Raw genomic sequence first — 21,065 nt, forward strand, 5'->3', positions numbered from 1 at the left:
ACCGTTATCAAGCGAGAAGATCCTCAGCGGCTCGCAAGAGTCCGTCATTTTGGCTGCCGGGTGGTCTTTCAGTTAGCGAAACGTATGGCGATCAATAGTGCCTAGAACAGAAGCCCGACTCAATCTGATGGAAGATACCTAGAAACTGCCCAGGTGTGGTTTGCTGAGTGTCAGCGCTGCCCCGCGCCCTCGCATGATCCCTATCGAGGCTATCCTTGGGAATGCTTAGTTATAGCAATGGTTCATGGAAAACATGCTAGGTAACCAATTTAGCAACAGAGAGGCGGAGTGTTTGCAGTGGCAAGTTTGGCGCCATTTGGTTGCAAAGGGAGGGAAGGTTGCTGAGGGATGTTGCTATAAAAGGGCGACAGGAAGGCACCACATGTTTGTTCCGTATCACACCATTCACTTGTTGAAATAAGGGCCTATCGGGGTTAGTATCATCTTGGTATTAGGGTTTGGGAAACAAGAGAGTATAATGGCGCAAGACGTGATACATGTATAACGTTAATCAATTCTTAACTTGACGTTAGGTGGATATCAGGATGAGAATAATTGATGGGCGCTCAAAGTGCAATCGATTTCAACTCGTGATATGCATATACAGAGGTAACGACAAATCTAGATCTGATTTTACAACTCGTCTTTCGAGCGAGGTGCACCGTTTGCTCCTTCCTCGCCATCAGTACAGACAGCCGGCGAGGTAACGCGCATGGAGTACACGCACTTCTCGTCTTCTGCCGTCTTCAAGATCTCATTTTCCTCACCACACTCCAAGATGACTTTGGTGGAGCGGTTCGGTCCGTTCCAGCAGGACTGGCCACGGGTGTACTCAATCACGGTCTTTTCAACAGTAATGACTTCGCCAGCCTCGTTGACTTCCTCCACGCTGGTGGTTCCAACGTGGGAGAATCTGCCCATGGACACGGAATTGCTTCCCTTTCTCTGGTTCTGCTTTGTAGACTGTAGGAAACAGTGCTCGTAGGTGTACTCGCCGGCATCCTGGGTAATGCAGAGCCCCTTGAGGGCGCGGAAGATAGAGCCAGGGCCGTAGTCAGTCTCAAGATCCGCACGCTGGTCACGCAGCTTGTTCTTCAGATCGGCCACAGAGTCCTGTGCAGACTTTAGAGCATCACGTGCTTGAGTCACGGCCTTGGATTCCGAAGAAGAGTCCTCATCGGACTTGGCCACGATGCCGCTGTTTTCAAGGAAGCTCTTGACTGAGAGGACCTTGTCTTCAATGAAGCTAACAAGCGATGGCGGGAGATAAGCGGCCAACTTGTAAACTGTAGTTCCCCGTAAGCCAGATGTGCTGTGCTACAAAAGACAAAAATAACTTACCTAAATCAGAGTCCTGACAGCCATCTTCCTCATTCTCCCAGTGCTCCCAGTTAACACCGCTTTCCTCGCCATCAACCTTAACAATCTCATCCAAGTCACGGTCCTGGGCACTGTTTGTGTCGTCGGTGGTATCCTCCCTAGCAGCGTAGTCCTCATAGCTTCGCACCGCGCGCTTGACGCCCTCATCGTTAAAGTTAGGGTTATATTCAACCTTGACCTTGGACAAAATGTCCTCGAGCTCCTTCACCCGCTCACGGGTTTCATCCCGCTGGCGACGCACATCCACAAGCGCATTCCGCAGCTCATCAATGCGGCCTTTAGCGAGGTTAGCGAGTGCATTAACCTTGCCCTTGCCCTTGCCACCTCCAGAACGAACAACCTTGCGCTCCTGCTCCTGGACGGTCTTCAGATCAGCCTCGAGGCTCTGTTCCTTTACCTCGGCACCTTGAATCTCAGCCTCGAGGCTAACAATGTGATCCTGGATCTCTTGCTGCTGGCGACCAGCATCGACAAGGAGATCCTTCTTCTTCCTCAAAGCAACAGTCATAGACTTTTGGCGCTGCTCTTCCTGCTTCCGCCATTGCTTGCCAATCTCCTTGCAACGATCCTCGCACTTCGTTCCACCAACACGGGCCCATTCATCGCTGCCATCGCAGCATTGCTCATAGTCGCAAATTGCATCATTGATTCGTTGGAAGGGAATGTAAGATGGCTTGTGGCCCTTGTTCTTGCAGTAAAATCCGGGCAGGGCGAGGGCGATGTCCAGGTCGCTATTGCCGGGTCGGTCTGCCACTATCTGTGGCGAGTTGCGTGAGATATGTGCGCATGCAGCTGTGCCGGGCTCGTCGCTTCCATCAGGGCAGTCACAGAAATCATCATTGACGGCCGAGAAGGGAATTTGGACCGAAGGGTTCGAGATACAGGTAAATGTCGGCGAGTCCTGGTAGAATTTCGCAACTACATATCCCTTGTTAGTATGATGATTTAAATAAAAGAAGCAACTCGATATCGTAGATCTCTCCGTTGCATCACCAGCAGTTCGGGAGGTGGAGATATAGTCAGGGTCCAAATACTTACACTCCGGGCCTACACCACGAGGGCGAGCAGACTTATCACTAGCCTGGGCCGTCGACGCAGTCGCAGCCAGCAACAAAAGCAAGTCAGAGGACTTCATGTTTGAGGCATTGAGCTTTGTTTATGGTGCGGAGAGAGCTTCTGGCCAGATGTTGATACCCGCCGGTAACCGCTGAGTCAGCCCCGCTATCTTTGCGCTTTATCGTGGCGAGATTCATCCTCAACTTCGCCAACATGGGTAACGACGGTGGAAGGTAAGCTCTATGCCTTGGATAATATTTGAAACACAGCATATCTAACAAATGACTTTCTAGTATCCCAACCCGGCGCGAGCTCGTCCGCGAAGCAGCCCGTACCCCGAGTACGGCGCAAGTAAAAGAAGCCCAGCGCGAACAGCAAGAACACTCCTGGACAACCTGCCCACTGTCGCACAAGGCACTGTCCCGACCAATAGTCTCTGACTCGGTCGGGAACCTCTACAACAAAGACGCCGTCCTCCAGTTCCTGCTTCCCGGCGACGATGGCGAGGGAATCAGTTCTAAGGCCGACTGCGAGGAGATCCTATCCGGGCGAGTAAAGTCGCTCCGGGATGTTGTCGAGCTGAAGTTCGAAGTTGATACCGAGCGCACAGAGCATCCTTCGGACCGTGCCCATGCGCCTCGTGAGCGCGGCGAGGGCTGGATCTGCCCTATCACCGCGAAGCCATTGGGGCCCGGTGTGAAATCGGTGTACCTGGTACCGTGCGGGCATGTCTTTGCGGAGGAGGCTATTCGACAGCTTAAGGGCGATAAATGTTTGCAGGTAAGACTTGCTTTAGTTGCGTGTTGCGGATATAACAGCTGACTTTTATGTGTCTCTCTAGTGCAACGAATCCTATGCTGAAGAGAATATCATCCCCATTCTTACCACCAAAGAAGATGATAAGAAGCGCCTCATTGCGCGGGGTCACAAACTTGCTGAGCAGGCTCTCACACATTCTCTTAAGAAAGCTCCCGGTTCGAAGAAGCGCAAGAAGCACGCTACCGCTGACGGTACGGCGGATGTCACTGCAGACGCTGCCGGGTTTGTTTCTAAACAGACATCTGACGTCAAAAGCCGGAGTAACACTTCAGCGCCGGTCCCTAACGGCGCTTCTGGAAATGGCATCAAGAATGCTGCTACTTCCTCTCTCACTGCCCGTGTATTGGCGGAGGAGAGTGAGAAGAAGAAGCGCCGGAAGGGTAATGAGAATATCGACAGTCTCTTTTCCAAGAAGGACGGGGCGTCGAAGAATGGCGATTTCATGACCAGAGGTTTTTCTATTCCTTCTGCTGCGCGGAGGTAGATTGTTAGACTGGAAGAGAATGCCTTTGTGTTCTCTATTTTACCGTTATGGCCACGGAGTTGTGTCGGACTTTGCAATTTCTCACCCGCGAAGACTATGAAGAAGCTATTGAAAGCGACCTGTCTACCTCGGACGATCCAGTCGAAAGAAGAAAGAATAGCAAGGCTATAGCCTCAATTCTCTTATTCTGTGCTGATGAAGTCCAAATACAAATATCCGATTATACTAGCGCTTTCAATAGCTTCATCATAGTCTTCGCGGGTGAGAATTGCTTTGATATAGGTCTTTTGATTTATTCTATGATTGACAGCGACTATGAAATTTTGATATTCATCATCCCAGGATGGAAAATGGATATCTCTCTACCCTCCAACTTGGCTTGATAAGATGGGAAAAAAATCAAAATGCAAATTTAATCAACAGTTCTAATATACAGAAGGTTGCTTCGATAGAGACAAAAATATCTCCAAACTTCTTCATAGGCAAATAAATCAGTTCGCCTTCAACTCCAACTCCTCTGCCGCCTGCTTCTTCTGCAGCTTAATCCACTCCTTCCTCTTTCCAAGAGGGTGGCTGATCAGACCGTTCTCGTAGAGCGAAGTGACAATGACCTTCTTACGGCCAACATCTTCATCATTGTCCTGGCGGGTCCGGCGTGTGTCGTAGATTTTGACATTGGATAGCTTTTCGGTGCCCATCTTAGCCATCTGCTCATGGAGACGCACGGGTGTCATCTTGGTTGACTGCTTAATCAACTCCTTGTAAGCAGCGATAGCCTCTCCGACAGTGGTGGCAGTGGTAGAAGAGTAAATCGCATCGGGGATACGCAGGCCGGTGAGTTTGGAAAGGCGAGTAAAGAACTGCGAGATTTAGTTAGTGAAATTCACCCAGCAAATGGAAACCGGAAAGGGAAACAAACGGCAAACTTCATTGCTGGGTCATTCAACGGCAGAGATGACATGGTGCTCTCATTCCTCTTCCCGAGCTTTCCACCTTCCCAATAGCGATCCTTTCTCAACTTGCCTTCAGAGCTCAATTGAAAGAATATACTCTCCTTCGGGGTGTCTGGCTTGCCAATTGCCCCGAAAAAGGCAAGGAGTCTGTCCCGTGTTCCCCTGCCCGCAAATCGAAGGCGATCACCCCATTCTGCGGACTCGCCCTCCACACTGCAGTGTTTGAAATTGCTTCGCACATAGCCGAAACGTTGTTCATAGTCTTCCATGGCGGAATAATTTTTACCGACCATGCTCATCACACTAAACTCGATGACAACCTGGTGAAGAGCTTGCTCCAACGGTAGCGGCCACTTGGTCTTGTACCATCTGTGAAATCAAGAGCTATTGTCAGCAACGTCCATCATAAAATCATGCCACGATGCGAGAGGCACGGCTTGCAAAAACTGGATCAAACATACGGCTTGACTTTGTCTGCCTTGGTTGCGCCATTGATAATCCATTCTTTATCCTTGGTGTAACCAACTCTGGGCATGTTGTTCCAGTCTAGGCTCTGAAGGTCCATGTCATCGGGGAATGGTGTCTCCTCTTCTCCTTTACCCGGGGAAAGGCCTGTGGTTTCAGCCGCAGGTTCTTCCTGGGGTATGAGCTGACTTCCGGAGTAGGGGTCTGCAGGGCCTGGTGGCTTGTCTGTGCCCCAGAGCTTGCGCCGGGTGCGTTCAAGTAATCCGGGGGAGTCGGAGGCATTGCGGAGGAATTGCTGGTTGAGCGGCGAGATGCGTGGTGTGGCTCCTACTCTGCAGCTGGAGCAGACGTATTTTGCCTCCCGCAGAGGGAGGCGCATTGATGGCCTCATTGTGTGTGCGGGCGCAAAGGATGTTTGATCGAGCGGACTTGGGCTTGCACGGAGAAACAAATCTGAGAAAGTCGGGTCACGTGAGATGGGATTTCGATGCTTGGCATTTTTGGCTCTCAGCACTTCAAGTCTAATATAAATTGGACTTATTGCGGAATCAATAAACGAAGATGTTGAAATCATATTTTATCCTTTCTTTCCTTTCTATGTCGAAGCTCAATTTTGAATAGCAGGCCTTATCGCCGAGGAGTATATAACACATGTCCCTTCACAGACAAGCAAGGCAGCAGACTGAGAAAAAGAGGCCATGCAGCAGTATCGTATGATGTATCTTACATTTTAGATCGCGGAAAATAGAAGAATTGCAATATACCCCTGTAATACGACATTGTGTTAATTCCAAACATGTTCGGGTGTACCGGTCATAGTCGGACTTGAGAGATCATCAATCAGTTACTTATGAAGCTATATAACCACTCTCCTCACCTGCTCGAACAACACATCTGACATCCACGCTACATCCATCTTGTTACCCAGCCACACATATACTCACCCACACCCACAAAGATATACATATCCTACCCACCATGCCAGCCCCATACAACGCGGACACTACAACAACCGAACTAGTCACCGACTACAAAGCCCTAATAGAAAACAAAATCATCCTAACAACAGGAGTTACCCCAGGCTCCCTAGGCGGATCTTTCGTCCAATCCCTCGCAAAAGCAGAACCCGCCTGTCTCATCCTAGCAGGTCGCAACACCGCCAAACTAGAGCAATGCGTGAGCGATCTGCAAACCGCGAACCCCAAGCTGAAAACTCGTACTTTGCAAATTGATCTCGGGTCTTTGAAGAGTGTTCGAAGTGCGGCAGACCAGGTTAATAGCTGGTCTGATATCCCTGCTATCGATGTCCTCGTCAATAACGCTGGTATCATGGCTACTGAATATGGTCTTTCGGAGGATGGAGTCGAGTCTCAGTTTGCAACTAATCATCTTGGACCGTTCCTATTCACGAATTTGATTATGGGGAAGATTTTCAGGTCCGAGTCTCCGAGGGTTGTTATGGTTACTAGCGATGGACATCGGTTGAGTCCTGTTCGGTTCGATGATTATAATTTTGACGTGAGTGGTCTTTTTACCACTATTTTCTTTCATTCCTTAGGAATGTTTCTATCTGCTTATATCTGTACTAACAACTCTCATTCTCTTCTCTTCTAGGGTGGCAAGACATACAACAAATGGGTAGCTTACGGCCAAGCAAAAACAGCCAATATGCTAATGGCACTTTCTCTATCCTCCAAATTGGGTATCAAGAAAGGGCTTCTTGCATTCAGTCTGCATCCTGGTGTGATCTTTACCAATCTTGGCAGTCATCTAGATTGGAGTGGCGACGTTGGACTACGTTAGTATCTCATGACTTATCCCATGATAGTTGCGTCAGTATCAGAGCTAACCGTCTATATTTATATGGAGCAGAATCTATCGATAGACAACTTGGCAATCGCGAGGGGTGGGCTGAGTTTAATCTCAAAACTCTGGAGCGTGGTGCTGCTACTCATGTCTATGCGGCATTTGATCCTGCTCTCAAAGGTGCGTCCTGTCAACATGAGATTGTTGCTAGGAGCTGATCTGTTTTCACAGCAAACAACGGCGCCTATGTTATTGACTGCCATGTCGCTGACCGGTTGGTTGATACTGTCAAGTCGTGGGGGACTAGCAGTTTTGAGGCAGAAAGGTTATGGAAGTTGAGTGAGGAATTAGTTGGCGAGGAGTTTGCTTACTAGCCTCAGGGGCAAAATTACATCCATATATATGATATAGGGGAAGAAGAATTGAACTTATACGATTAAGAAGAAAACCATTCATTGTATGTGAACTGTAATTTACATGCACATGCACCGCTGATATCGTACGAAATAGAAACACAGAAACAGCCCATTTTAGACAATGCAAGATCTAAGCTTATTCGCGGACGAACATGCCAGCCATACCCATACCAGTACCAATGCACATACTGATAACACCAACCTCCTGGCCACTGCGCTCCATCTCAGGCAGCAGAGTAGCCAGCTGGCGGGCACCAGTAGCACCGAGAGGGTGACCGATAGCAATGGCACCACCGTTGGGGTTAACCTTAGCCTGGTCGATGCCGAGCTTGCGAACACTGTATAGAGCCTGCGAAGCGAAAGCCTCGTTGATCTCCCAGACACCAACCTCGGGAACCTTGACATCAACGGACTGCAGGAGCTTGGGGATGGCAACAGCAGGACCGACACCCATCTCATCGGGGGCACAGCCCGCAACGGCAGAGGCGACCCAGCGGGCCTTGATGGAGCCGGAGAGACCGAGCTCCTCGGCGGTAGAACGACGCATCAACAGGGCAGCAGCGGCACCGTCGCTGACCTGCGAGCTGTTGCCGGCGGTGCTGGCACCATCCGCGGAGAAAGCGGGCTTGAGAGCGCTGACCTTCTCGAGGGTCAGGCCGTGGCGGATACCATCGTCCTGGGAAATGGTGACGTCCTTGGCTGGGGCATCGGGGTTCTCGGGGTCGAGCGTCTTGGTGGTGACGGAGATGATCTCAGAGTCGAAGCGGCCAGCCTTCTGGGCGGCGGAGGCCTTGGCGTGGGACTCGACGGCGAAGGCGTCCTGGTCGGCGCGAGAGACGCCGTAGCGCGAGGCGACGTTCTCGGAGGTGATGCCCATGGGCATGATACAGTCACGGGCGTCCTGGGAGTAGGACTCCTTCAGCTCAGGCCAGAGCACGGTGGGGATGGCGCGCGAGCCGTAGTTGCGGGTCATGGACTCCATACCACCGCCGACACCGACGTTGATGGCGCCGGCGCGGATCCCATTGGCAATGGTTGTGATCGCGGCCAGACCGGAGGAGCACTGGCGGTTGATCGTGTTGAAGGGCACGGAATGGGGAAATCCGGCGTGGATCTGGCCCATACGGCCGGCTTTGGCGCCGCCCAGTTCTTGCAGGACAGATCCGATCAGGACATCGTCGATCTGGGCCGGGTCGAGGTTGGGGTTTGCCTCCAGTGTTGCGCGGAGCACGTTGGTCAGGAGCTCTTCTGGGTAGGCGTCCTTGAAACCGCCCTTCTTGGCGCGTGTTACGGGTGTACGCAGGGAAGAGAGAATGACAATGTCATTAGGCGACTTCTGGAGCACCTGGCGGAGACCTCTGGGAATTGGAGAGGCCATTGTGTATGGACGCTCGGAGTTAAGGTATTCCGAGGATCTGGAGTATTTCGGGTCTTTCTCGGCGATGTTAGTCTCGATGTCAATGATGAGCTTCACGAAAGCTTACATATGTACAAGATGGAATGGAGAGAAATAGGCAACTGACTCTAGAGAGAACTCCGGGGCTCAAGAAATACTTATAGGAAAATGCCGGGCAGAATTCCGGGGTCGGAAGTCGTCTGGTTGTCCAGTACCGCTGCCCGGCATTGAAGATCGGCTAAGTGGTCTTCCGCTGTGGGGGACTATACCCCATTTGCCACTCTCTAGTTGCAATGTTATTTGCATGTTTTCTTGGGATATCGAGGCTCCAGAAATAGGAATGCACTTGCATAACCTGAATACTTCTACAAAATGCACACGAACTTGAACAATGCAAATATTCATGGTCAATGCCAGATCGGGTGCTTATGTCACCATATTCCCGCTGTTCGGATCGGCTCCCGAAGCAAAGATTGAAAGCCGAAGATTAGATCGAATGATGCCATTGAGATATTCTCATATTCGAAGATTGCTGAAGCCTATCAATAGTTCCATATCTTCTTCTCAGTGCATGATAGCCCACTTCGCCAGGCACTCAGCCTCCTGGTTGTTCTCCTTGGGCACAAGCCAGAACTTGACCTCAACAACTCTCTCCAGCACAGTGATACCAGCCTCCACCAGCTTAAACAAGTCAGCATTGGCAACAGTCACACCCTTGCAAGTCTTCCATCCAGCCTCCTTCCACTTAGGCAGCCACTCGGTGATGCCACGAACCAGATACTCGGAATCGGTCTTGATGATGAAAGTACGCAGAGGCACGAGCTCGTTTCCCTTGCGAGACAGCTTCAGTCGCTCATTCATAATGCTAGTTGCGTTGCGTAGGGCCCGCAGGCAAGCGGTCAACACAGCGATTTGGTTTGTATGAGCCTTGCCGGTGATGGCATGTGAGACGTTCTCTAGATTGTTGACGCCGTAGTACAATCCGAAGGAGGAGCGCGTAACTTTCTTCTCCGTGATGCAGGCTCCATGGATCGCAAGGAGGAGGGAGTCCTCGTGGCCCTCGAATTGCTTGCAGGTTGGGCATGTGCTGGTCGATGCTGGACAGGCAACGCACATCCAGGCGCCGATTTCTACTTCGATGTCTTTCAGGCTGAATCTGGGTGGGTATTCATTCTCTGCGATAAAGCGGCGGCCTTTAAGTGTCACCTTGTCTTTGCCGTCATCTCCAGAGGGCTTCGTGTTGGATGGGGCGAAAGAATGGTGGGTGTGCATAGTGGAGCTGTGCCAGCAATCATCGCCCTGGGTAACCTGTTTTGGTCAGCTTGAAGTGCGACAGACATTGTACCTTGGATTGAAGTAAATGATGTGGAGTAGTGTAGATCAGAGGCCAAGATGTTTACCATGGGGGTTTGAGGACCCTGAGTGGCCTGAAAAGCATGAGCGGGCTGAGTTGGCTGACCTGTTTGGGTCTCCTTTGTGTCCCTGTTTCTAAGTCTCCTCGGAAGAGAAGGAATGGTGTTCGAAGCCATGGTGAGCTTGGACACAGGCGACGTAGAGGGGAGTAGTGTGAGAAGATGGGCAGCAAAGTGCAGGGGTGAAGCAGAATTTCAGAGAAGGGAGACTGAGGAGAGAGGACAACGTTAGGAGCGAGAACGTCAAGGACCATGGAAAATAGAAACGAAAACAAAAAGTGAGGGAACAAAATTCCAGTGACCTGCCTTTTCACCTGGAGCTGGTGACAAAAAAAGAGGGCACCACTATGGGCTAACACACGTGCACTCTCACCTTTGCAATTGAATATTCACTAGGAACCACACTATTAGAGAGATCCTCACCTTCTAGCATCGTAAAATATGATTTATACGTGAATGCATGTTTAAAGCGCGAACAAAGAGCTATAGGTTGCCCTAAAACATAAGAACATCGGAGGCATGACAAGTGTTTGGGGGTAAATATATTTATATTTACAATTAAACATCCTACGTCTAAGACTGCTAGAGACGCTGAAAGGTAGACATCCTATGTAGGGATCAGTTAACACCAGGACAGTCCCTACTATGAGTCGATCATTATGCACTGTAACGATCGTGGTAACCCCAAACCAGGCAACATTCAACCATTAAAAGGCCGTATTGGGACAGGAAACTACAATATTGCACATCGAATATTGAGAGGAATTGAGAGAAAAGAAAGAAGGAGAAGAATGAAAGACCATGAAACCGCATCATGGTCATGGTCTCATAAATCATATCAACGCAAAATGTGGCTATAATGACCAGGATCCTGTAGGCGGAAAAGCTCGCAGGAGTTCTGTCAAGCCTATCCAAACAATACACATTACTCGAAACTGAAATGCCCATTCAAATCAGCACCAGATCTCGGGCTCGATACATATTCAATTCGAAGACTATTTCCTTCGTGCAAAGAGGGGCAACGAGTCACATTTCAGTCTGTCGAACGAGGGCCTGACGGAAATTGCAGAAGCTGTCTGGTGTTACCTTCCCGAGTGACCTATTTCGACCACATCATGCCAATCTGCCACTTATAGCCGATACAACCCTCTCAATTCTGATAATAATGAAATGGCAGGGAAGTAAAAGGTAAATGAAAGGCAACTGATAGACAGGGGGTCATACCTTGGCTTCATAGTTGTGCTCGTCGGTCAGTGTCATCACTCCGCGCTTGATGTCGGTCATGTTAAAGTCGACAAAATGTTAGACTTTCCGAGGTTAGGAGTGCGAAGAAGGAAAGAAAAAGGAAAAAAGAAAGTTGAGAGCTTGCTTGAATATATAGCTGTCTATTCTAGATTGATAATGACAATATATAAATGTGTCTACGTGTGAAATTTAAAGAACTGTTAGCTGAACACCCCATTGCTATAGACACTGTTTTTCTAGAGGGGTTTAGCGTATTCATATATATCCAAAGGATGTAGGATGTATAAGTGCGCTTCCTTTGCCATCGTTTCGATAAATCAGTACCTTTTCAATGCTTTTTATGTCATAGAAGACGGATATCATAACTGCGAGTACCTTAAACTGTACAAATTAAACAGGCAGGTCCAGGTAGAGCGTGCATTTATCGAACTTTTAATAGAGCAAGTGGATTAAAGGGTGGGTTGCGTTGCTCTCTATAGGTAGAATGACAAAAAGAGGTTGGTTAGACTTTGAGATATATTTAGGGTGTTGAATTATCAATCCCCTATATTTAATAGAAAAGACTTGTTTGTTGTTCTTTCATCAAGAACTATTCGCCAATTGTTTACTTTAGAGCTAGATTGCAAAATGACGCCATACCTAATACGGCTGAAGACGTGTATTCTAATTCACAATCCTCGATCTATGGCAGGGAGTCTGCTCAAGATCTGCACTCCTTGTACTTTACGCCTTGATTCAGTTCTAAGTTCCATAGTCGAGATGAGTCACCACCTGATGCATAGGGGATGTGATGTATAGATCCAGGGGTATATTCCCCTACATCGGTCACATCATAATAAATCATAGAACATGCTAGAAGGCAAACATGGCTACACAGTCAACATGCGTGAAACCAAGAGCAGAGTGATATACGATTTCTTGCATGTTGTGTGGTCATCTCCTGTCTCCCGATTGGCTCATATGCGCCTATGACTAGATCTGACTATAGTACAGGGATAGCAGATTTGCCTCCAGAAACTTAAAGAAACTTAAGAGGAAAATACAAGGCACATATTATTGGATAAATATGACCGGAAGCAAGTAGTCAATAGAACAGTAAATATAGCTGCAGCTGTAGGGGGGCTACAAATAGGTCGATCGTCGACCCGATCTCGGCCCACTTTTGCTTCTTAATTTTTGTTTCTTCCTCTTCTCCTCTCTCATCCTCGGCCCCAGTATTTGTGAGTCACAACCCTTGCATTTAAATACCTTTGGTATCTCCTCGTCAATTGTGCTGATAATATACCTTGGAATTGCTAGTCTTGAACTGTCGAGCACGCACAATGCCTCTCATCAACACCACAGAAGTCAACGAGGACACTCGTGGTATGTGGACACTGTCTGATCCAGTTTATCTGTAATGCTCATCAATTCTGTTAGTCCTTGGATACGACCCATTGCTGTCGCCGCAATTCCTGCAGACTGAGATCCCCGCCGTGAGTCAAATTTTTTCTGCACCCCGCACTGCGCGATTGACCGCATTTTGAACACCAAACTGACAGCAATTGCTTCAATCAGCCTGCCCGTGCCACCGAGACCGTCCGCTCTGGTCGTAACCAGGCAGTCGAGATTATCGAGCAGCGCGATGACCGTCTACTGGTCGTCGTTGGACCCTGCTCCATTCACGACCCGGACACTGCCCTCGAGTACGCCCGTCGCCTGAAGGAACTCTCAACAAAATTAGAGAAGGACCTCTGCGTCATCATGCGCGCCTACCTGGAGAAGCCCCGCACAACAGTCGGCTGGAAGGGTCTGATCAACGACCCCGACATCGACGAGACCTACAACATCAACAAGGGTCTCCGCGTGTCCCGTAAGCTGTACACCGACCTGACCAGTACCGGTCTGCCCATCGCCAGCGAGATGCTGGACACCATCTCCCCGCAGTACCTGGCGGACCTGATCTCGCTGGGCGCGATCGGCGCCCGTACAACCGAGTCCCAGCTGCACCGCGAGCTGGCCTCCGGTCTGTCCTTCCCCATCGGCTACAAGAACGGCACAGATGGCAACCTGACCGTGGCCGTCGACGCCATTGGCGCCGCCTCGCACCCGCACCGCTTCCTCGGTGTGACCAAGCAGGGTCTGGCCGCCATCACAAAGACCTCGGGCAACGAGCACGGCTTCGTGATCCTGCGCGGCGGCAACAGAGGCACCAACTATGACCGGGCCAGCATCAAGACTGCACGCGAGGCCCTCCGCGCCAAGAAGCAGCGTGAGGTCCTCATGGTCGACTGCTCCCACGGCAACTCCAACAAGAACCACCTCAACCAGCCCCTCGTGGCCAAGGAGGTCTCCGACCAGCTCCGTGAGGGCGAGTCTGGTATCATCGGTGTCATGATCGAGTCCAACATCTACGAGGGTAACCAGAAGGTTCCCCCCGAGGGACCTGCCGCTCTCCACCGTGGTGTCAGCATCACTGATGCTTGCATCAACTGGGAGATGACGGTTGATGTTCTGGAGGATCTGGCCGATGGTGTTCGTGCCCGTCGTGCTGCCCGTAAAGCAGGTCCCAACGGCTCGCAATAAGCAAGTCGTTACCTTCCTAGGCGAATCGCTTGTCTGGATTCCACGGCTTGTCCTTGCGATGGTGAGGCGGGTGTGGTAAAATAAAAATATGCCTTCATTTCGGTGCCTGTTGTTTTTCTTAGGGTTTCAGCGGTTTCCTTTGTAATTTTCTTCTCCTGCCATGTGCTGTGATCATGTGTGAATGAGTCTTTGGTGCCCAGTCAGAATATGAAAGATTTTCATTTCTGTGAACTTTTTCACCAGTAAATGTTGACTGGCAATGGGCCATAGTAGGAAAGTAAGATAGGTAAAAATAACAGTGGGAAAGTTAAACTGAGGACTCTTAAATGTCCAAGGGCCAACACTCTATAAGAACGGTTTTTACCTGCTCCACTGTGTGCATGGGCCAGGGGAAAGCGCTCTTCCGGCGCGTTGGGGCACTCATTTGTGGAATTAGTACGACAAATCAAAGTCAGAGGCGTTCATTTCGGTGAAGATCTGTAGTAATTTATTATGCTTTATAGTTTTAGGTTACTTGTATAGACAGCAGCTATAGAAAGTTACTGTACTTCGTGTATTGATATCTGAAAATTGGAGTAGAAATGAGAACAGATAGGAGCAGATCTATGTACTGTACACGATATACATTGAGGCCCGCCCATACACTCCTTTCAGAGTATAAGGAAGGCCATACTGACTAGGAACACATTCCAGAAGAGAAGCTGGGAAAGGAAATCAAACGCCGTAAACCCCCTGGGAAGATGGAAGCAGGCCGCGAGATAAGTCTGCGACTTGCCATGCAATAGAAAAGATTGTTGCAGATGGCGAAGAGTGAGGATTAGAGAGGACAGAGAACAGATGGATCTGGTTTGGAAGCATCATGGGTGTTTGCCTGGTGGTAGACGGTGAGGTCAGATCAGATCCGAGGACGGGCCATGTCTCTCCACACATCCATTTTGTTCTCCCGTCCTTTCATTTTGGTTACTTTAAGCTGACAGTTGCTCCCATCTACCGCCCTGTCAACCAGCTAGTCCAGCCCTTTGTCTTGGCCTTTGCGGCTTCTTCCGCGTTCTCGGCCATCACATCCAACTGGCCGGGCAAGGGCACGCCGGTCTTTGCGGCGGAGGCATCGATGGCCTGCTTGGCCAGCACCGCCTCTGTGACACTGCTCTGGGGCTGCTCGGTTGATGCGGCGGCTGGGACAGCACCAGTATCCTCCATATTCAGCTTCTCGAAGAGGAAGCGCTTGGCCTTGGCCCACGGCTTTTGTGCCTTATCCTCCTCGCGCTTCTGCCTCACAATCTCACCAATGCTCTCCTTCTTCACAAGTTCCTGTTGCTCCTCGGTTGCGCTGCCGTTGGCGACGGCGAGCTGGGCCTGGTTGAGAGTCTCGAGTTCGCGTTCGATCCAGAGGGTGCGCTGACGACGGTTATAGAGCGTAAGTGAGATCATCGAGTAGACTGTAAGGACACCGCAAACACCTATTTGAATCAAGAATAATCAGCATATGGTCGGGTATCAGTGGGTGTTGTTGGTTGTCATCTCGGGTATGGGCTGATGCATTCATGGCTTCAACCGATAACCTCCACAAGGCAGAAAACATACCCGACGCGGCAATCAATGTGTATACCATTCCCTTGTGAGCCTTGTTGGCAAACCTCCGACCAGACTCAATCCACCGATCCGCACCCGTCCCAAGAGCCTGAGCCCTCTTCGCAGCCCGTGCCTGCGCGCGGAGTCGTTCCACCTTCTCCTTGGGGGTCTCCGGTTTCCCATCGGGGCCGGTATGTTGTGGTGATTGTGTCTTCTGGTTGGCTTTCTTGCTCTTTCCGATATCCGCTGTCTGGAAACCGCCGGTCTTGGAGTTGGCGTAGGGCCCTGTGGCCGTGAACCGCGTTGCGTCTGCGGCGGATCGGGACATCGTTGCGCGTTCCCGTGTTCGGTGGGAGACCTGTAGATCGTCTAATGGAATCCAAAATAGTACCTGTGACAACTTGGCCAGATGCAATTGATGTGTTTGTGGGGGTGGGCTCTGGGCGTTGGCGAAAACCGGGGATTTGCAGGTTGAAGGTAAATTTTCAGCACGGGAGATGCGCCAAGACATTCAACAGCCTTATCGACAGACCTCCTTCGAGTTGCCTTTGTACATCTACAAATATCCGATATATCAAATAGTATAGATCTCGCTTGCTTTCTGCTTGCTATCTGCAGGTTTGTTTTCATCTATAGATAACCTTTACTCCGGTTCCCATTTCTTCCCATCCTCAACCCTCAATCAAGTGCCACCAACAACATGGCGGATGATCTATACAATTCCTCCGACCTCAACTCGGTCCTCCGTACTCTGTCTAGCTTAGCTCCTCAAGGCAGCTCTCAGACGATACCACAAGCCCATCAACTCTCTACCCCTGCTCCGTTGCACCGCTCAGAAAAGGCACGCCAGCCGCAACCCCGGCCACCGCGACCTTCCAATGGCCCCGCTGATTCATCCAATATCACGACTTGGCCTGCTGCATTACGCTATATCATGCGCACTGTGGGCCAGAATGAAGAAACTCAACATCGCATCCGCGGAATGATTCGAAGCCAACATCACCATGAACGGCAATGGTTCAATGCTCGCGAGGCATTGATAAAACAGCAACGAGGGCGCCCTGAGAAACAGAAGGAGCTCGATGCAGTTCTGTGAGTATTCTTTCATTCTCAATCTTCTGTCTGTTTTCTTTCGGTTTTCTTTGGTCCCTCCTCGATATTTCCATCTCGTTTTAGTCTTGTCATGGTTTTCTCCTGTCTTCTTTTTCCAATCATTTATCTTGAATCTTTCACTAATGTCCAACAGCCGATCAATCGGTGCTCCGGTGGATACAAAAGAGGCGGATACAGTACGTTCTTACTTCCACATCTACTCAGCTCTTTCTCACGTCATCTTTAAGCTGCCCTACTATCAACTTGCTGACTGATAGATCAGGCCGAGCAAGATTTTGCTGCAGAAGTAGCAGCCTATGATACCAAAGTCTATAGGGCTGCTTCCCAGATGACAGACGCGCTGATATCTGAACTACGTGGTCTCGGTATACCCTTCTTTAAGATCCGTACAGATTTGATTCAGGATTCCCCGAGTGGGACAGGGACTCCTGGTTCTAGTGTTGCCCAAATACAAGAACCTGATCTCACCGGAGTCTCGTCGCAAATCACAAAATCCGAGCTTGTGAAATTGCAACAACGCATGCTAGAACTGTTGGAGGATCTGTGCAAGGAGTGATATTCTTTTTTTTTTTTTTTTTTTTTTTTTTTTTTTTTTTTTTTTCATTGCTATCATCTCCCCTTTCTCTTCATACAGTGTTCGTTGTGCGCGCGAAGTATCCGACTGATGTCCACTATGAGGCCACTGTGTGACAGTAAACCTCAAGAGCAACAGAGAGTTCGAAACTCCCGCGATATTGTCATCGCTCTCGGGATGCTCTCTTGCTTTCTTCAAATTCATTTTCAAGTCAAAGTCTCGGTTCACTTTCCGGTCGAACCGAACTGAAAAATCCAACGTGGCCCAGAACACTTGCTTGTGTTTTTACAGCGAAAGTTTTCTCTAAATATGAGCCAGCTGAGTTCAAGCACGAGGATTTGGATCTTGTACTCGATGCTCCAATGTGTTTGCCGCAGTTGGACGCCCAAATGGGAATATCTTCAATGATAAGATATCTATCTTTTTTTCGAGACCAAGACCAATTCCACGATACAAATTACGGAAGCGCAATAACAATTCATTGAATCGAGACTCTTGAAGTTAGGATATATCCATGAATTCCTGCATAGCATATAGTCAAGCCATCCATTGTATCTATGCTCTTTCGTATTGTATTCATACTTCTTTTATCCCGGTGAAGTTCTCACCTGGGCCGCAATGTCCACATATCGCACTGCTTAGGTGGTCTCGTTTCACAGTCTCAGAAATGGAACATAATTATACCAAGATATTTGAATCAATATAAATGACTGGGACTCCTATATTCGATAGAACGGGTGATGTAATAGGGACTCGGCTGTAGGGCATACCGCCCGGCGGCAAACGCCGATCCACCCGGGCTTTGACGTACGCTTCACCTTGCATTCATCCTGAACATGACAACGAGAACCAAGATAAGTGGTCTCGCATCTCTTGCTTGCACAGAGTGCAGAAAGCAGCATCTCAAATGCGATGCTAGCAAACCATCGTGTTCACGATGTGTACAGAACGGGTTACTCTGCCAATATCTACCGTCTCGCCGAGGCGGACGCAAGAAATCCCGAAATGAAACTCCATATCAACGTCCTTCAATTTCGCAAAATCAGGCCAATGTCAGTGTTGATAATAATCTTCGGAAGTATTTTACTAATGAATTTTCAGGCCAGATATCAGTCTTCCGTCTCTGTTGTGCCAATCACCCCTGTGCAGGTCACACCAGAGAACACACCACAGACCGGCAGGCAGACGGGGCTAAGTATTTCCACCGAATCAGCTCCATGGCCTGTGATGATTACGGGGAATTCTCCAGTGCAAGAAAATGTTGAACCTGCAAGCAAACCTCCACTTTACGATGAACGACTACCTCGGTTGTACTACGAGAATTTCCATGTCGCCCATCCCGTCTTGGTGCCCAGCTCATTGTATAATGATCGGAACTACCCTCATTTCCTGCAGATGGCAGTGAATTTTGTGGGCTCTCACTATGTTGCATCTATCTCCAGCCAGCAACACAAGGATCAAGTTGTTGCCGAGTTGAAAACCAACCCGGATCGATCGCCTTGTATGGTCCAGGCTTGGCTGATCTATTCCATTGCTCTCTATGCTCGCGATGAATGGCAAGAAGCACAAGAGGCTTTCTCTAATAGCATTGACATTGCTTTGGAGCTTGGCATGAACCGATGGTCGTTCGCTTCATCGGCGAACCCGGAAAGGTCCATCGAAGCAGAGAGCATGAGAAGGACATGGTGGGAACTTTATGTTACCGATATCTTCATGGCAGTCTCATTGAAGACAACAACACTTCGGTGTAGCACTGTCTCGCCGGAGGTGGGCTTGCCTTGCGAGGAGTCTGCATATAATAGCGGATGTGAAGTTACAAAACCTCGAATGATGATCGAGTTCAAGCGGAGGATTCTCGCTGCAGAAGACCCAGTCTTTTCATCATTCAGCTATCGCATTGAGGCCACGACCATCCTTTGCCGAGTTCTTATTCTAAATCGACTACGAGACTGTCACCGCGATCATCTTCAGGCCATCGAAAATGCACTAGTGAGCTGGATCAACCACCTTCCACCAAAGAAACTCGACATTCTTGATTCATATGGTAACGTCGATGAAATGATGTTCCAAGCACACTTGACAATAGCATACGCTGCCATGCTCCTACACCTCCCACGCAGCGACCTTCCATCTGTATTATCCCAATCCCAGCCCGATGAGCGATTCTGGCCCGGTCTTTCAGGCCAACTCTCATCAACATTCACCCGCTTAGTTCACAGCATCAAAGCAACCGAGGCCTCAAGGCGAATCTCCGACTCTATTTCTGTCTGTCCAAACGTCCCAAAGCACACACCTTTTATAATCCCCGCCTTGGCCCTCTGCGGACTCATCCAACTCGCCACTTCGACCAGCCATTCAGAGGAATGTTTCGATCACCATTGCAATCGAGTCACCCTCATCTTAGGGTGTCTCAAAAGCACACAACGGACCTGGATACTAGCCGAGTCCGTATACCATGGTCTCCGATCTTCTGCATCGGACATTCTCTCCGACTCCATGGCGAAATGGAACGCCGAGCCTCTACATAGATTCATGCCAGCAGTCTCGACGCCGAATGTGCAGGAAAGACCAAGCTCGAGTGCAAATCAGGTCACGACTATGACATACGGACAAGAGTTCACACCGCCAGAGTTTACTTCAACATTTATCGATCCTACTTGTTACAATGCTTCATTCTTCAGTGCTATCCCTGATTTTGATATCAATTAGCGGGTATACCTGGGAGCGGAGACAGTGTTTCTGTACTAATATGATCTATGTACATCAGTTACCTCACAATTAAAAGTATACATCAGCTGACTACGTAGTCACGCAGACCAGGTGCATATTAAAACTCGGAATAAATGCTGACAATACGTAATAACAGGGGCCTGAACTTCAGTCAGAAGTTCCGATTTGCAGGCTTGTTCAGTCGCCGAAGGTTGACCTGGGTCGCCGACCGAGCCGTCAATCATTGGTGTTGATTGGTCACTACTTAAATAAACTTCCCCACTCGGCGATCCAGTTGGAACCTTCACGCGCATGTTGTACGTATATTTCGAGGCGCTACTTGCATTGACTAAACCCGTAGATCAAGTTATCTTGCTAAATGTTCTTATTGCGGTGAATCTGGTTGATATCGTCGGGACTCTGATTGGATGTGTCCCTATTTCAGTAATCTGCAAGACCCATGCACCTTCTTCTACTTCACGAGATAACTTCGGCTACTTCTACTACATTGTAGCGGTGTCACCGAGTATTCCTCCATCTGGTCTTTTGTTTGAATTGACTAAATACCCGGGTGTAACCGGGGTTGATCTGCGCATCTTTAGTCTAATTTAGACATGTTTTCTACCTCATTCTTCACCGTCCACGATTGACCGCCGGAGGAGAGTATACATCATGCTTAGACCTCAGCTGAGTCCTTATCAATGTCGATTGCATTACCAGCTCACCTGGTGCATCATCAGTTGTACAATACTTGTACTAGGTTCGACTGCAGGCTGCACACTATGGCGTTATCAATTCTCTCTATGGCGTTATTAGTTCATAGTCAAAACTTCCCTGATTCAAACGTGGGTTGGTTCGGTCTTGGAACTCTCTGCTAACTATGAATTCTTTAAGTCTTTGAATTAATATGGAAATATACTCATCTTGAGATTATAGCTACAGCCAAGAGAGATATGCCAAGCGCCACAGTAACATAAACATGGGGATGCATACTCCCAATCCCACCGCCAGACGCCAATCCCCGTCCTTCTCGAAATAAGCAAATCAACTGTCGTCTGCAGAAACAACGGTAAGGCCTTTGAAAACCGTTGGCCGAGACT

At 49.3% G+C, this 21,065-nt stretch overlaps 10 protein-coding genes across 10 annotated transcripts; 5 read left to right on the top strand and 5 right to left on the bottom strand.

Annotated features, from left to right (window-relative positions):
* Window positions 1–633: 633 nt before the first annotated feature.
* Window positions 634–2,515, bottom strand: N7446_001648 (uncharacterized protein; the record flags this gene model as incomplete). Its single annotated transcript, XM_058510397.1, has 3 exons — window positions 634–1,286; window positions 1,342–2,298; window positions 2,419–2,515. The coding sequence occupies 3 exons, from the start codon at window positions 2,513–2,515 to the stop codon at window positions 634–636; spliced, it is 1,707 nt and encodes a 568-aa protein (XP_058375933.1).
* Window positions 2,516–2,649: 134 nt separating this feature from the next.
* On the top strand, window positions 2,650–3,739 carry N7446_001649 (replication termination factor 2; the record flags this gene model as incomplete). Its single annotated transcript, XM_058510398.1, has 3 exons — window positions 2,650–2,669; window positions 2,730–3,216; window positions 3,278–3,739. 3 exons carry the CDS (start codon window positions 2,650–2,652, stop codon window positions 3,737–3,739), a joined length of 969 nt encoding a protein of 322 aa, XP_058375934.1.
* A 491-nt stretch (window positions 3,740–4,230) lies between these two features.
* On the bottom strand, window positions 4,231–5,731 carry N7446_001650 (mitochondrial 54S ribosomal mL50 protein; the record flags this gene model as incomplete). The annotated part of the gene is made up of 3 exons (XM_058510399.1): window positions 4,231–4,599; window positions 4,659–5,061; window positions 5,154–5,731. The coding sequence occupies 3 exons, from the start codon at window positions 5,729–5,731 to the stop codon at window positions 4,231–4,233; spliced, it is 1,350 nt and encodes a 449-aa protein (XP_058375935.1).
* A 404-nt stretch (window positions 5,732–6,135) lies between these two features.
* N7446_001651 (uncharacterized protein) lies at window positions 6,136–7,337 on the top strand (the record flags this gene model as incomplete). The annotated part of the gene is made up of 4 exons (XM_058510400.1): window positions 6,136–6,675; window positions 6,772–6,955; window positions 7,030–7,143; window positions 7,195–7,337. The coding sequence occupies 4 exons, from the start codon at window positions 6,136–6,138 to the stop codon at window positions 7,335–7,337; spliced, it is 981 nt and encodes a 326-aa protein (XP_058375936.1).
* Window positions 7,338–7,515: 178 nt separating this feature from the next.
* N7446_001652 (uncharacterized protein) lies at window positions 7,516–8,757 on the bottom strand (the record flags this gene model as incomplete). Its single annotated transcript, XM_058510401.1, has 1 exon — window positions 7,516–8,757. The coding sequence occupies one exon, from the start codon at window positions 8,755–8,757 to the stop codon at window positions 7,516–7,518; it is 1,242 nt and encodes a 413-aa protein (XP_058375937.1).
* Window positions 8,758–9,339: 582 nt separating this feature from the next.
* N7446_001653 (uncharacterized protein) lies at window positions 9,340–11,471 on the bottom strand (the record flags this gene model as incomplete). Its single annotated transcript, XM_058510402.1, has 2 exons — window positions 9,340–10,083; window positions 11,412–11,471. 2 exons carry the CDS (start codon window positions 11,469–11,471, stop codon window positions 9,340–9,342), a joined length of 804 nt encoding a protein of 267 aa, XP_058375938.1.
* A 1,144-nt stretch (window positions 11,472–12,615) lies between these two features.
* On the top strand, window positions 12,616–14,197 carry N7446_001654 (3-deoxy-7-phosphoheptulonate synthase; the record flags this gene model as incomplete). Its single annotated transcript, XM_058510403.1, has 4 exons — window positions 12,616–12,652; window positions 12,732–12,797; window positions 12,852–12,907; window positions 12,990–14,197. Coding segments are annotated over 4 exons (1,167 nt in total), but the record flags the coding sequence as incomplete, so codon positions are not given.
* Window positions 14,198–14,510: 313 nt separating this feature from the next.
* Window positions 14,511–16,080, bottom strand: N7446_001655 (cytochrome c oxidase assembly protein COX14; the record flags this gene model as incomplete). The annotated part of the gene is made up of 2 exons (XM_058510404.1): window positions 14,511–15,457; window positions 15,582–16,080. The coding sequence occupies 2 exons, from the start codon at window positions 16,078–16,080 to the stop codon at window positions 14,985–14,987; spliced, it is 972 nt and encodes a 323-aa protein (XP_058375940.1). The 3' UTR covers window positions 14,511–14,984.
* A 189-nt stretch (window positions 16,081–16,269) lies between these two features.
* Window positions 16,270–17,238, top strand: N7446_001656 (DUF2458 domain-containing protein; the record flags this gene model as incomplete). The annotated part of the gene is made up of 3 exons (XM_058510405.1): window positions 16,270–16,661; window positions 16,816–16,858; window positions 16,945–17,238. The coding sequence occupies 3 exons, from the start codon at window positions 16,270–16,272 to the stop codon at window positions 17,236–17,238; spliced, it is 729 nt and encodes a 242-aa protein (XP_058375941.1).
* Window positions 17,239–18,092: 854 nt separating this feature from the next.
* N7446_001657 (uncharacterized protein) lies at window positions 18,093–19,965 on the top strand (the record flags this gene model as incomplete). The annotated part of the gene is made up of 2 exons (XM_058510406.1): window positions 18,093–18,308; window positions 18,358–19,965. The coding sequence occupies 2 exons, from the start codon at window positions 18,093–18,095 to the stop codon at window positions 19,963–19,965; spliced, it is 1,824 nt and encodes a 607-aa protein (XP_058375942.1).
* Between the last annotated feature and the right edge of the window lie 1,100 nt (window positions 19,966–21,065).

This window comes from Penicillium canescens (assembly GCF_028828765.1).
Source record: "Penicillium canescens strain IBT 15451 chromosome Unknown utg000002l_segment0_segment0, whole genome shotgun sequence".
Taxonomy (NCBI): domain Eukaryota; kingdom Fungi; phylum Ascomycota; class Eurotiomycetes; order Eurotiales; family Aspergillaceae; genus Penicillium; species Penicillium canescens.